Source organism: Gopherus flavomarginatus, chromosome 18 (genome assembly GCF_025201925.1).
Source record: "Gopherus flavomarginatus isolate rGopFla2 chromosome 18, rGopFla2.mat.asm, whole genome shotgun sequence".
NCBI lineage: Eukaryota > Metazoa > Chordata > Testudines > Testudinidae > Gopherus > Gopherus flavomarginatus.
In genome coordinates, this window is record NC_066634.1 from 25,045,380 (window position 1) to 25,058,658 (window position 13,279).

The 13,279-nt window shown below is 62.8% G+C and overlaps 1 protein-coding gene across 1 annotated transcript; it reads right to left on the reverse strand.

The window, feature by feature from the left end:
• Positions 1-416: 416 nt before the first annotated feature.
• On the reverse strand, positions 417-12,866 carry LOC127037141 (cdc42 effector protein 2-like). The gene is made up of 2 exons (XM_050928656.1): positions 12,805-12,866; positions 417-2,699 (listed from the first exon to the last, which is right to left on the reverse strand). The coding sequence occupies exon 2, from the start codon at positions 2,425-2,427 to the stop codon at positions 1,708-1,710; it is 720 nt and encodes a 239-aa protein (XP_050784613.1). The 5' UTR covers positions 2,428-2,699; positions 12,805-12,866; the 3' UTR covers positions 417-1,707.
• Between the last annotated feature and the right edge of the window lie 413 nt (positions 12,867-13,279).

The window sequence follows — 13,279 nt, forward strand, 5'->3', positions numbered from 1 at the left end:
AACGGTATGAGTGAGTGTGAGCGGGTGTGTGTAGGGGTGTGAGTGTGGGGGTGGGGGAGGATGTGGGGGGGCAGGGAGTGTTAATGTGTGTGCGTGTGCGTTCTCCCCAGTCCCCTTCTGTGGTGAACTGGGAATGTTCTTAATGTTTTCTCTGAATACAGTGTTGGTGCCTCAGTGTCCCCTATGAAGTTCTTAAGTATCTAGGTGGTGGAATAAGGGTGTGTGGTTGCTGCAGAGGAAGGGGCCAGTGCCCCTAAATGCCTGGCACTCAGTCTCCTAGCAACTGATGGCCTGGACCCCCCCCCCCTGCAAAGGTGCCAGCTGAAGGTGTTGGAGACAAAGGGATCAGGTGACCTCCTGGCCCCGGGAAAGGAGCTGAGCAGAGAGGAGGGGCTGGAGGAGTTGTTAATCTGGAGCTGGCTGGGGACAAGGAGTGAAGTGCAGATGTGGGGGTCTGGCTCACTGCCCCCTAGAATGGACCCGGCCGTGGGGTCTGGTTTGCGGTACCTACAAGCTCTTTTTTAGACCCTGTTCCTGTCATCGAATAAACCTCTGTGTTACTGGCTGGCTGAGAGTCACGTCTGACTGCGAAGTGGGGGGGCAGGGCCCCATGGCCCCTCCAGGACCTCGCTGGGGCGACTCGCTGTGGGAAGCACACAGAGGGGCAGAGGATGCTGAATGCTCCAAGGAGAGACCCAGGAGGTGAAGCCGTGTGAGCTTCCTGCCCTGCAGACAGTCTGCTCCAAGGGAGAGGAGGCTCCCCAAAGTCCTGCCTGGCTTTGTGGGGAGCAGTTCCAAAGCATCGCCCAGGGACTCAGTGACACCCTCCCGGTCACCAAACCTCCCTGTCCCTTCCCACCTCACCCCCGGTGGTCCCGTCCTCAAGACTCCCTGCGCAGGGACGTGGGGAAGGGCTCTGAGCAGGGGAAGCCCCTCCCTGCAGGAGCGGGGTCAGACCAGATGTAAGGATGCTGCCGCGGTGGGGGGGGACATGCCCAGATCTTCCTGCTGTGGTGAATCACACGGGGTCACCCTGGCCCTAGAGCGTATAGGAGCCCCTCGCTGGGGTCAGCGGCCAGCCAAGGCCTATGGAGGGAGGGGTCTGAAGTTACCCTGGGGGAGTGGGGTGTTAGGGTTTAAATATGGGCTCTGTGCCCAGTGGGCCAGGATCCCGCAGCCCCGAGCTGGGTCCCGGGGGCCAGGGCTGGAGCCAGGCAGGCGCAGCAGCAAAGCGCCAGGAGCGTCCCCACTGGTGCAGCCCATTCCATGGGGCCCGCGAGTCTCCGGCTGCCACAGAACGAGGAGCCAGGGGCTGGGCCCACAGCTTGGCCCATATCCTCACCGGCCCAGAGCCCAGCCCGCCCAGGGGCAGAGCCGGGCAGGGGGCTCTGAAGGCCTGAAACTTCCTGAAGTCCAGCTGGTGTTGCTGGCCAGGCAGAGCTGGAGGGAGCGTCCACGCGCCGTGTTCTCCTCTGCCAGGCGACGCCCAAGGCCTGTTCCGGAGCCGCGCTGGGTCAGGGGCTAAGCCGTGCCCCAGTCCCCTCCGGGGGCCAGTCCCAGCAGGTTCCCCACAGAGCCCAGGCGGCCATGGTGCCCCTCGTGGGCCCAAGGCGGGGGCGCGGGGCAGAGGTCAGGGCGTTCTCTGAGTGAGTGGCACCCCCGCAGATGGGGGTCGGGAAAGGAGCCTCCCTGGCATGGAGGACGGCTCTACACGGCCTTGGCTCCGGGCAGCTTGTACTCCTCCATGATCCGCAACACGTCGTCCAGGATGGAGGGGCCCAGGTCCAGGTCCAGGCCCAGCAGGGACTCGGAGCGTGGGACAGAGGCCCCGGGGGAGTACGGGGGCTCCTGGGTGTCCGCGCTGACCCGGGCGCCGTAGCCTAGGCCCCAGGGGCCCGGGAAGGAGCCCTCGGAGGAGGTGGCGGAGAAGGAGATGGAGGAGGGCAGCTGCTCGTAGTGGGAGATGGAGGAGAAGGCCAGGCCCTGGCCGCTGTGGAAACCACCCTCGCCGCAGCTGACGGACATGGAGCGCTGGCTGCCGGGCACCTCCTCCAGGTGCAGCCGAGGCGGCTTGGGGGGCGCCTGCTCCGGGCTCAGTGCCCCGCTGAAGACGGGCAGGGAGACGGCGCTCTTGAGCACGCTGTGGTAGCCGCTGGCGGAGGGGCCCCAGGCTGGCTCGTGGCCCACAGCCTGGGTGCTCTGCGAGGCCAGGCGGCGGCCCAGGCTGGGCAGCAGGTCGTACTTGCCCTGCAGGAAGGAGAGTTCCCCGAACATGTCACCCTCACCCTCCGGCCCGATGTGGGCGCTGTGCCGGAAGTCCCCCAGCGGCGGGCTGATCATGTCGCTCGACAGCACGTCCCGCAGCCGCAGCTTCCGGCCCCGCTTCGGCGTCGAGGTCTTCAGGTAGATGGGGGTCTTGGCTGGCATGGCGGGGCCCTGCTGCCTTTGAGGCTCTGAGGACTGGCAGGCGGCCGCGGGGACCAGTCCCCCCCGGCCCGGCGGGTGCTCCTTGGTGCCCTGCTGCGATGGTACCTTGGGAGTTAAGTCACCCGCAGGACTGGCCCAGGACGTCCCCTTGCTCTGGGGTTTAGCAAACAGCCGCTGCCTCCTGGGCAGCGCGGCAACTCAGAGTCCCGGTGTCGGGGCGACCGGCCTGGCTCTCCCCCCCGTCAGCCGGCCGCGGGGGGCTGCATCTCCACCTGTAACAGCCAGAGCAGGGAGCGTCACCGGGGGGGGCATGGCACTGCTCCAGGGTGATCAGAGCTCCTGCTTGCAAAGGGACAGTCCCGTTTTTGGGGACTTTTTCTTATATAGGCGCCTATAACCCTCCACCCCTTCCATTTTTTCACAGTTACTGTCTGGTCACCCTACGCTGGCCACACACCCCCTGGGCTCTGGGGCACCCAGCCTGGGGGGCGGGTTTGCAAACCGCACGGCAGGGAGTGCAGGGCGGGGGCTGCGGCTGGATGCCCGCAGGGACGGGCGCAAGCAGGAGGAGAGGGACTTGCAGAGCTGAGACCTGGCATTGCGGGGTCTCAGGGACAGGACTATGGTGCAGCCTCAGCCCCACTGAGAACGACACCCCCTCCCCAGGGGCCACTTCCACCCAGCCGGCCTCAAAGGCTCTGGGCTCTGAAACCTCCTGTCCCCTCGGTGGGAGGGGTTAGCAGCAGCATCGTGTGTGCAAACACCCGCACACACCCATGTGTGTACACACAACACCCACGTGTGCACATGCACACACATGACAGTGATGTGTACACAACCACGCATGCGCACATGTACACGCACACACATAAGTGCACACACAACCACCACGTGCATGTGCACACCCAGGCCTAACCACCATGGGCCTGCATCCATCCAGGTTCACCACACATACGTGACAGGCACGTGCATACGCACACAAAGCTCCCAGCACCATGCGTACCCCCCGCATCCCACCAGCCGCTCCCTGCCCTGCCTGGGAACATGCAGCACGGGCCATGGGGGGTCAGGCCCTGTTCCAGTTCTGCGGTGCGGCATGAGGATCTGGCTGGAGTCACCAAGGGGCCAGGAGCGGACCAGGGAACGCTGGGAAGTGGGGCTGCTGGGAGAGCTGGGCTCTGCTCAGGGCTCTGACCACCCCCAGCGCCTGCTTCTGGACCCTGATGGGCCCAACTCTGGTCTCTGAAGGGAGCTCCCAGCCCTGGGCAGAGACGGACGGCGAACCCCAGGCCAGGAGGACGGAGCCATGTTCTGGGGGCTGTAACCGGGGGGAGCTTTGCTCAGCCAAAGGCTACAGTTTGGCCCATGGCAGAGCAACTGGAGCCCCCCCAGCCCAGGAACCCCAATGTCGGGGCACTGGGCAGCCAGCGGGATCCTTCCCACGGACACCTGGACCAATCCACGGGCACCACTTCAACCCGGGCCCCGCAGGGCTCCCTGGGGCAGCTTTCCAAGAGCCTTCAACTGGGGTGTGTATGTGTGCGTGTGAGTGCACGTGTCCATGTGAGTGTGTGTGCATGTGTGTGTGCATGCGAGTGTGCCTGTGTGTGCATGACTGTGCATGTGAGTGTGTGTATGCATGTGTGAGTGCATGTGTCCATATGAGTGTGTGTGCAAGTGTGTCTGCGTGCACGCAGGTGAGTGTGCCTGTGTGTGCATGCATGTGCATGTGCATGCCTTTGCGTGCACATGTGTGCGCACATGTGTGCCCGTGCCTGTGAGAGTGTGTGTGTGTGATGAACTAGGAATGTTCTTAATGTTTTATCTGAATACTGTGTTGGTGCCTCAGTGTCCCCATGGCAGTTCTTAAGTATCTGGCAGAGCAAAGGGCCAGTGCACCTAAATGCCTGACACTCTGTCTCCTAGCAACTGATGGCCTGGGCCCCTCCTCTGCAAAGGTGCCAGCTGAAGGTGTTGGAGACAAAGGGATCAGGTGACCTCCTGGCCCGGGAAAGGGGCTGAGCAGAGAGGAGGGGCTGGGAGGAGTTGTTAATCTGGAGCGGGCTGAGGGCAGACGTGGGGGTCTGGCTCACTGCCCCCCAGAATGGACCCGGCTGAGGGGTCCGGTTCGCTGTATCTACAAGCTCTGTTTTAGACCCTGTTCCTGCCATCGAATAAACCTCTGTGTTACTGGCTGGCTGAGAGTCACGTCTGACTGCAAAGTGGGGGGGCAGGACACTGTGGCCCCCCCCCCAGGACCCCGCCTAGACGGACACGCTGGGGAAAGTGCACAGAGGGGCAGAGGATGCTGAATGCTCCAAGGAGAGACCCAGGAGGTGAAGCCGTGTGAGCTTCTTGCCCTGAACAAGTCTGCTCCAAGGGAGAGGAGGCTCCCCAAAGTCCTGCTTGGCTTGGTGGGGAGCAGTTCCAGAGCATCGCCCGGTGACTCCGTGACAGTGTGCACGTGTGCAAGTGTGCACCCACATCTCCCGTGGCTGCCCTGCTGCCCAGCTCCTTCCATCCTGCTCTCGCTCCAGAGCCAGTCACTAGTTTTGTTACCATAAATGGCTGCGGTGCCTCCACTTCCTGCCAGGAATGGACCCAGCGGGGCAGATTAATGGGGAGGAAACGGCCCTACCCCCCATCTCTGCACTGACCTCGCAGGACAGCTGGGCAGCCACGAGGCACCGTCTCTTCCTCTCACTCCTGCCTAAACACAGGGGCTTGGGGCTGAGCTCAGGGCATGGAGGGCTCATGTGGGGCTGGGGTTCTGGCCTGCTCCCTCCCAGCCTTTGTGCTGTAGGGCTGGGGACGGCACAGTGGGGGCTAGTGCTTAGAGCGAGGCGGGGGGACTGGGACCCAGGACTCCTGGGTTCTCCCACTGCCCTCCCAGAGCCAGTGAGAACTAGTAGTTAGAGCAGGGGAGCTGGGAGCCAGGACTCCTGGGTTCTCTCATTGGCTCTGGGAGGGGAGTGGGGGCTAGTGGTTAGAGCGAAGAGGGGACCTGGGAGCCAGGACTCCTGGGTTCTCTCCCAGCTCTGGGAAGGCAGTGAGGACCAGCGGTTAGACTCTGACTGTCCCATCTAACAGGGGAGGTGACTGAGTGGCAGGAAACAGCCCCGTGCGGACAGCACACTGACTCCTCAAGGCAGCCGCGACAAGCACCAGCAGAGCAGCTGATTCATTCAGCGACACGTCCTGCCCAGGGCTGCCCTCGCCCGTCCCCAGGTGAAATCGAGGTCCGACCTCGACCCTGGGGGTGGGGCTGATGGTGGGCAGTTTGGACCATTTCACCAAGGGGCCCTTCCCTGAAGCCAACGACTCTGAGACCTACTGGACCTGCCTGGTGCAGGAGCTGCGTCCACACAGCCCAGCAGCAGCCCGGAGCAGGCCCTTGGTTCTCCCAGGGCCAGAGATCCCTGCACACAAGAACCAGGCAGCATCCTGCCTCCAGCCGCGCGCGGCCAGTCCCAGCTGCTCCAAAGGAAAGTGCCAGGAACCCGGCCATGTGCAGCCACAGGACAGCATGGTGCTGCCTGGGGAGAGCTGCGTGTCCTGAGCGATGGCCTGTTATGCTCCAGCCCATGGCACCTGGAGCATCATCCCAGCAAAGCCCAGGGGTGAGAGTAACTTAGAGGACTCACAGGTACAGCCAGAGTGCTGAGGGGGCGTGGCCTCAACTGGAAGGGGCGTGGCCTTTCAAGATTTAAAGGTCCTGGGGCACCAGCTGTGGCTGGGAGCCCCAGGGCCTTTAAATCAACCTGAGGCTCATAGGCAAATTAAATGGCTGCCAAGCTTCAGGGGGGAATGGAGCCCGAGCCTTGCCGGGCTGGGGCTGGGATTTAAAGGGCCTGAAGCTCCCGCTGCTGTGGGGAGCCCCGAGCTCTTTAAATCCCAGCCCCAGCCCGGCTGCCGGAGCTTCGGGGGGGAATTTAAAGGGCTCTGGGCTCCCTGCAGCCGCGAGAGCTCTGAGCCCTTTAAATCCCCACCGAGGAAGCTGGTGCAATCTGGAATGGCGTTCTGGCTCTTGCTGGTACACTGGACCGGACTGGACCGGCGTACTTTCACCTCTGGCAAAGCCCTGGGGCTCCGTCACGCCGGGCGCCGCCCAGAGCCCAGCCGGGATCAAGGTCCCGCCGCGCCGGGCGCCGCCCAGAGCCCAGCCGGGATCAGGGCCCCGCCGCGCCGGGCGCCGCCCAGAGCCAGCCGGGATCAGGGCCCCGCCGCGCCGGGCGCCGCCCAGAGCCCAGCCGGGATCAGGGCCCCGTCGCGCCCAGCGCTGCCCAGAGCCCGGCCGAGATCAGGGCCCCGTCGTGCAAGGCGCTGCCCAGAGCCCGAGTGAGATCAGGGCCCCATTGGGCCAGGCAATGCACAGACACAGACTGTCTCTGTACTGCAGAGCTCACAACAGCCCTAACACACAAGGCAGACTTCTTACCCCTGTTTCATGGACAGGGAACAAAGGCCCAGAGGGATTCCCAGATTCCAAGGCCAGAAGGTACCACTGTGACCAGCTACTCTGACACCCCTTGACCCCGGTATAATATACGCCAGAGAACTGCCCCCGAGCTCTTAGGAAAACAGCCACCTGATTTCCTAATGGCCAGTGCTGGAGAATCTCCCACACCCCTGGTAAGTTGCTCCAGCGGTTAATTACCCTCACTAGCAAAATTACACCTTACTTCCTGGCTGAATTCATCTAGCTTCAAACTCCAGCCAGCGGCTCGTCTGACCTCCCTCTGCGAGCCTGACCAGCCCGCCAGGAAACGTGTGTTCCCCTGTGGGCAGTGCCAGGCTGGGACCCAGGCACCCCTGAACCGTCCCTGTGCTCAGCTAAGCAGCCGGAGCTCTCGCCATCTGTCACTCCCAGGAGCTTTTGAACCCGTCGGTCTTTCTCCTGGCCGCCCCAATCGAACAGCGGGCCCCAGAACCGGCCCTAGGCTCCCAGCAGCGTCACACCAGGGCCAAGGACAGGGGGAATCACCTCTCTGCTCCTGCGGGAGAGTCCCATTTCTCCATCCCAGGGTCTCTGATTACTCACCATGACCCCCAAACCTTTGTCAGGGTCCCTGCTGGCCAGGCAGCATCCCCTCCCCTGTCAGAACAGGCGGACGGAGGCTGTTCTCTGTTCCCAGCCATCCTCATTTGCGTTCAGACACATTAAAACGCAGTGTTCGCCTGTGTGCAGCTGGCCAGGAGATCCGCATGGCTCTGTGCCAGTCACCCGGGCTCTGCTTCGTTTCTCTCCCCTCGTTTTCGTGCCATGGGCAGTGACTTGCCCAGGAAGGGGCTGCAGCAGAGCTGGGACAGAATCCAGGTCGCCTGCCCCCCTGACAGACCCTTCACCACACAGCCACCCCCACGTCCCTGGCCCTCTCCTTCCTGCCTGGCCCAGCCTGCAGCTGCCATGAAAAGCCCCAGGGCTCATGACCCCCAGCCATGAGGTTCAGGGACCTGGGACCAGGGGCCAGCTGGAAGCTCCCAGCCCACTGTCACTCATAACCAATATATGGGGAGGGGCCACTGCCCGCCGAGACCCACCTGGCTCCCCCTCCGCCCAGCCTCCTTGGGGGGGTATGTTCCTGGCGGAGAAGAGCCAGTGCTCGGTGCTCCCCCCACCCACAGCCCCGCCGGGCCAGGGCAGCTTAACAGTGGGAGTGCCCCTCCACCCCCAGGGTTATAAATAAACCGCACGCCCTGGAGCGGAGCCACCTTAACGCACAGGGGGGGAGCATGGGGGGCAGAGTCCAGACTGGGGTCTAATCCTGCCCCCAGGGCAACACCCCCCCCCCCGCGGTGTTCTGGACTCTGGGGCGTGAAGGGAGCAAACAGAGACATGGGCCTGGGAATCTGTCCCTGGCAACGTCTGGAGCTGCAGCCCCGTTCTCTGCCAGCCCCAGCCCCTGGCCTAGGTCAGCCCCCCTTCCCTGCCCCAAGAGACGGTGCAAGAAAGGGGTTCGTGGGTGCAAGCCGAGTGCGGGGGCACAGGCCAACACTCCCAGCTCACCCCCCAACCCAACACACTAATACACCACACACTCCCACACAGCAACACACACATACACATATCCACAACCAAACCCGGCTCACACGCACAACACACCACACTAATACACCACACACACTCCCACACAGCAACACGCACATACACATATCCACAACCAAACCCGGCTCACACACACAACACACCACACTAATACACCACACACACTCCCACACACCAACACACACATATGCATATCCACAAACACGATTCACACACACAACACAACACACTCCCAAAAACTCTAACACGCACACACAACAACACACAAAGCCACAACCAAACCCAGCTCTCTCTCTCTCTCTCTCACACACACACACACACACACACCACACCAATACACCACACATCCACAAACTCTAATACACACACACTTTAACACCATCACACATGCATATTCACACACTCACACACACATCCTGACCTATCCCTATCCACCAACACACAAATACACATATCCACAAACCCGACTCGCACATACACAGCGCAACACACTAATACATCACATGCCCACAAACTCTAACACCAAAAACACACACACACACTATTGCATATCCACAAACTAAGTCCCTGCCGTGTTAACACACAAGCACAAAGATGCACTAATATGCATGCAGAACACACACATGCACACGCAGTGACATGCACCCACATGCAATGACATGCTCGTGCACACCCTGACACACACACACAGAAACACAAACCCTAACAATACACACACTGACACACACACAAATGCGCACTGACAGACATACACCCCCACACACCCTAACAATACACACACTGACACACACGCACACACGCACCCTGGCAGACACACACACAAACGCACACCCTCACACACCCTGCTCAGTGCAGAGGCGGCGGCCGGACCCGCTGCGCTCCAGCCCGGGTCGCTCCCGCTCGGGGGTCCCGCGGCCCGGCGCAGAACCGGGCTGGCCCCGTTCAGCCCCCGGCGATCCGCCGCCCCTGGCCGGACCCGCGCGGGGTCCCCTCCGGCCGAGGCCCCGCGGCACCCATGGGTGCTCGGCCTGTCGCTGGCAGGGTGGGGGCTGGAGCCGGACTTGCCTGGTGCTGCCGGGCGCTGCCCCGGATCCGGCTGCTGGCGCGTCCTGCGCGGGGCTGGCTCCGCAGCCTGGAGCCGGGCGGGTCTCGGAAGCGGAGCCGGGAGCCGCAGGGCGGGGGGCGGGAGCAGCCTCCGCCCCCCCGCCAGGAATCGCCAAGCCACTGACGTAACGCCCCGAGCCTGGCTTAAATCCGCGCCCGCGGCCCCCCCAAATCCTGGGCCTGGGGCTCAGTCCCCGAGAGTGACTCAGCCTGTGTGCGCGTGCAAATACGTGCGTGTAACCGTGCAACTGTGTGTGCACAAAGCCATTGCAAACCTGTAAGTGGAAGCATGTGTGCAAACACGAGTGTGCAACACTGGCCATGCAAGCACATGTAAGTGCACGCGTCTCTGCGGTCAAATGTGTGTGTGCAAACGTTTGTGCACGTGTGTGCAGATGGGAGAGGGTGCCCTCGTAAGTGTGCAGCGCATGTGCAGATGAATGTACGATGTGTGCAAACGTGTGAGTGTACAGGCATGTGTGAGTGTGCCTGATTAGCAGTTGTGGGCAGGGCTTGGGAGGGACAGGCCGCAGGTGGGGGGGCTGTGAGGGGCACAGGCCGGTTCGGGAGGGGTCTGGGGGCACAGAGTAGGGAGCTGTGTCTATGGGGGGGTCACACAGACCCATATATCTGCGGAACTTCCTCGTCCCCGCTACAGGGAAATGGCTCCCTCCTGAGTCTTCCCTCCCTGGGGCGCGGGTGAGACAGGGACCGAGACTGTCTCACACATGGCTCCCCCCGCCCCCCCATAGACGGACAGACCCAGTCTGCTAATCATGGGCTAATGAGGCAGGGCACGTGGTCCAGTGTTGGGGCAGGGGCGGGGAGGCTGGGAGCCAGGACGCCTGGGTTCTCTCTCAGCTCTGGGAGGGGAGTGGGAACTGGGGGGGCTGGGAGCCAGGACGTCTGGGTTCTCTCCCTGGCTCCGGGAGGGGAGTGGGGTCTGGTGGATGGGGGGGTCTGGGCAGCCCAGAATTCTGGGTTCTCTCCCCCGCTGTCACTCACTCGGTGGGCAATGATGAACATTGCTCTGCACCTCAGTTTCCCCATCTCCACGGAGTGCTGCGCCCGCCCCCCGCGGGCTGGGGGATGTGTGGAGTGTGTTGCTGGGGCAGGGCAGCTCTTGGCCTAGCAGCCCTTGTGGAAGAGGCACCAAGCCCCCCGGCTCCAGCAGAGTTTGGACAGAGTGTGAGGCCCTGGCACTTGTGGGGGGTGCGGCTGTTTGGACCCCACAGCGCAGAACAGGCCCTGGGCCCCAGCGAGCTCTGACTGGCAGTGAGCTGGGGGGTGCTGAGTGGGTCTGTGTGCGTGGGGTGCCCTTTGGGAGGAGCTGGGTGGGGTGTGGTGCTATGGGGCAGGGGCGGGGGAGACATTTGTTCTGGGAACTGCAGGATTTTCCCCTTTGGCTCCTGCAGAGGAATCCCAGGGACGGGAAGTGCCTCACGCCCATCACCCCATGGGGACGGGAGGGGGAGAGGAAGGAGGGGGCGGTTTCCTGACAACATAAAACAGGAAATTTCACAGGAAATTAAATTGCAACTAAACAAAAATCCCTGATCCCAGCTCCCAGCATTGGCCAGACCCATCCCCCTGTCCCATTCAAACCCAACCAACCGCCTCAGCTCTGCCGGTCCCCTCACTCCCGACCCGCAGCCCCTGCTAGCCCAGCCCTGCCGGTGCCTTTCACTCCTGACCCTCAGCCCCTGCTAGCCCAGCCCTGCCGGTCCCCTCACTCCCGACCCGCAGCCCCTGCTAGCCCAGCCCTGCCGGTGCCCCTCACTCCCGACCCGCAGCCCCTGCTAGCCCAGCCCTGCCGGTGCCTTTCACTCCTGACCCTCAGCCCCTGCTAGCCCAGCCCTGCCGGTCCCCTCACTCCCGACCCGCAGCCCCTGCTAGCCCAGCCCTGCCGGTGCCCCTCACTCCCGACCCGCAGCCCCTGTTAGCCCAGCCCTGCCGGTGCCCCTCACTCCTGACCCTCAGCCCCTGCTAGCCCAGCTCTGGGCTCCCTCACCCAGCTCTGCCAGTGCCCCTCACTCCCAACCTGCAGCCCCTACTAGCCCAGCCCTGGGCTCCTCCCCCAACCCTACCGGTGCCCCTCACTCCCAACCCGCAACCCCTGCTAGCCCAGCCCTGGTATGCCCCCCACACCCTATGCCCCATAGCTGCCCACATTCCAATCTCAGCTGTCGGCAAAGAGTGTTTATGATTCCCAGCAGCTCTAGCTGCCCCCTTCCATGAGCCCTGTAGAGTCATGGGGGTCCACTCAACACGTGGCCTGTACTGCTGCCCTGCGCGATGCTCGATGCCCAGCCAGAGTGGGCACCTCCCCACAGCACACAGCAGCCCTGCTCACTATGGGAGTGATGCTGTTGGCTCAGATCGCTGTCTCAAGCCTCTTTCCCCAGCTGAGCCCTTGGCTCTAACCCCACACACCAAATAGCACGATCCAGGCCTCTGAAATCACGGGACTTGCTTGAATCGTAACCAGCACTGGCACCTGCCTCTTTGCCTCCTGGTGACCATTGGGGGTCCCCTTTCCCAGCTTCTCTCCCCAACCAGCAGGGACAGAAACAAGCCCTGTCCAGTTAAAACCAAGATTCTTGCCTCATCCCAGGACTCCAGGAGCTGGGGCTTTCACAAAACACCAAACACGGTGAGAGTTGGCAGCACCGCGGAGGGAGCAGCTACTAGAGCCCAGCCTGTGGGGAGCTGCACTGCAGCGGCGGCTGTTTAGTGTCCTGATCCCAGCTCGGGGACAGTGTGGGGCATGGGGGGGGCGGCCTGGAACCCTTCTATTCCCAGGGCAACACCCGCAGAAGTGACAGACACCCTCTGCATCCCGCGTCCCCGCTGGCCCCGTCCCCAGTCCAGGGATTAACCTGCTGCCCAGGGGAAGAACACATCAGTCTCCAGCCTGAGCCAGGGCACCCCCCACGCACACCTGCCCCAAGCGCTGCTCCCATCCCAATCTGCCCTGGAGTCCTGGGTCTGCTGGCATGGGCATGGTCATGACGGCTGAGTGGACAGAGACTGCGCCATGTGCTGGGGTGATTTAGAAGGCACTGGGGCCAGGGCCACGTCCCCCAGCAGCCTGGGCCCCCAGCGCTCCCTGGCCGTTGTGGGCTTGCGCATCCTGGCTGCAGAGTGACATGTTCCCAGCCTCCCCTGCAGTTAGAAAGATGGTTCTGGGCTTGTCCTGGCATCGTCCGCCCAGTGCTGCCCCTCACCTGCCATTCCCACGCGGCTGAGTCCAGGACGAAGGGCCATGGGGCCTGGTGAGATTACCCAGCGCTAGCTGCCGAGGAACTAATCCAGCACAGGTTTGGAGCTTTGTTAGGTCTCTGATCCATTTTCCCTGTAAGCGGATGAGCGTCTATAGATAGCAGCCCCTCAGGCGGGGGCTGCATCAGCTCCCTCATGGGTCAATTAGACTAATGAGATGGCCCACAAAGACTCTGATCCCAGCACACCAGGCACCAGGCCAGAATGAGATTAATTTCCCAGGGGGAGGGCAGACAATAGCCATCTCCAGTGCAGATTGCGGATCGACCCAGGGCTGAACGACCTGGGACATTCTGGGTGGGGGTGTCAAAGAACTCTGAGCTCCAGGGCCCCTGTGTGCTGGTCTGTTACATAATCGTCCCTGTGCAGCGACCTAACCAGGCAGGACCGTCTATGCAGCAAAGGGCTCCGTGACCTTGG

Coding starts and splice junctions, on each gene's coding strand:
- LOC127037141 (XM_050928656.1), bottom strand. CDS start 2,427: ATGCCAGCCAAGACCCCCATCTACCTGAAGACCTCGACGCCGAAGCGG.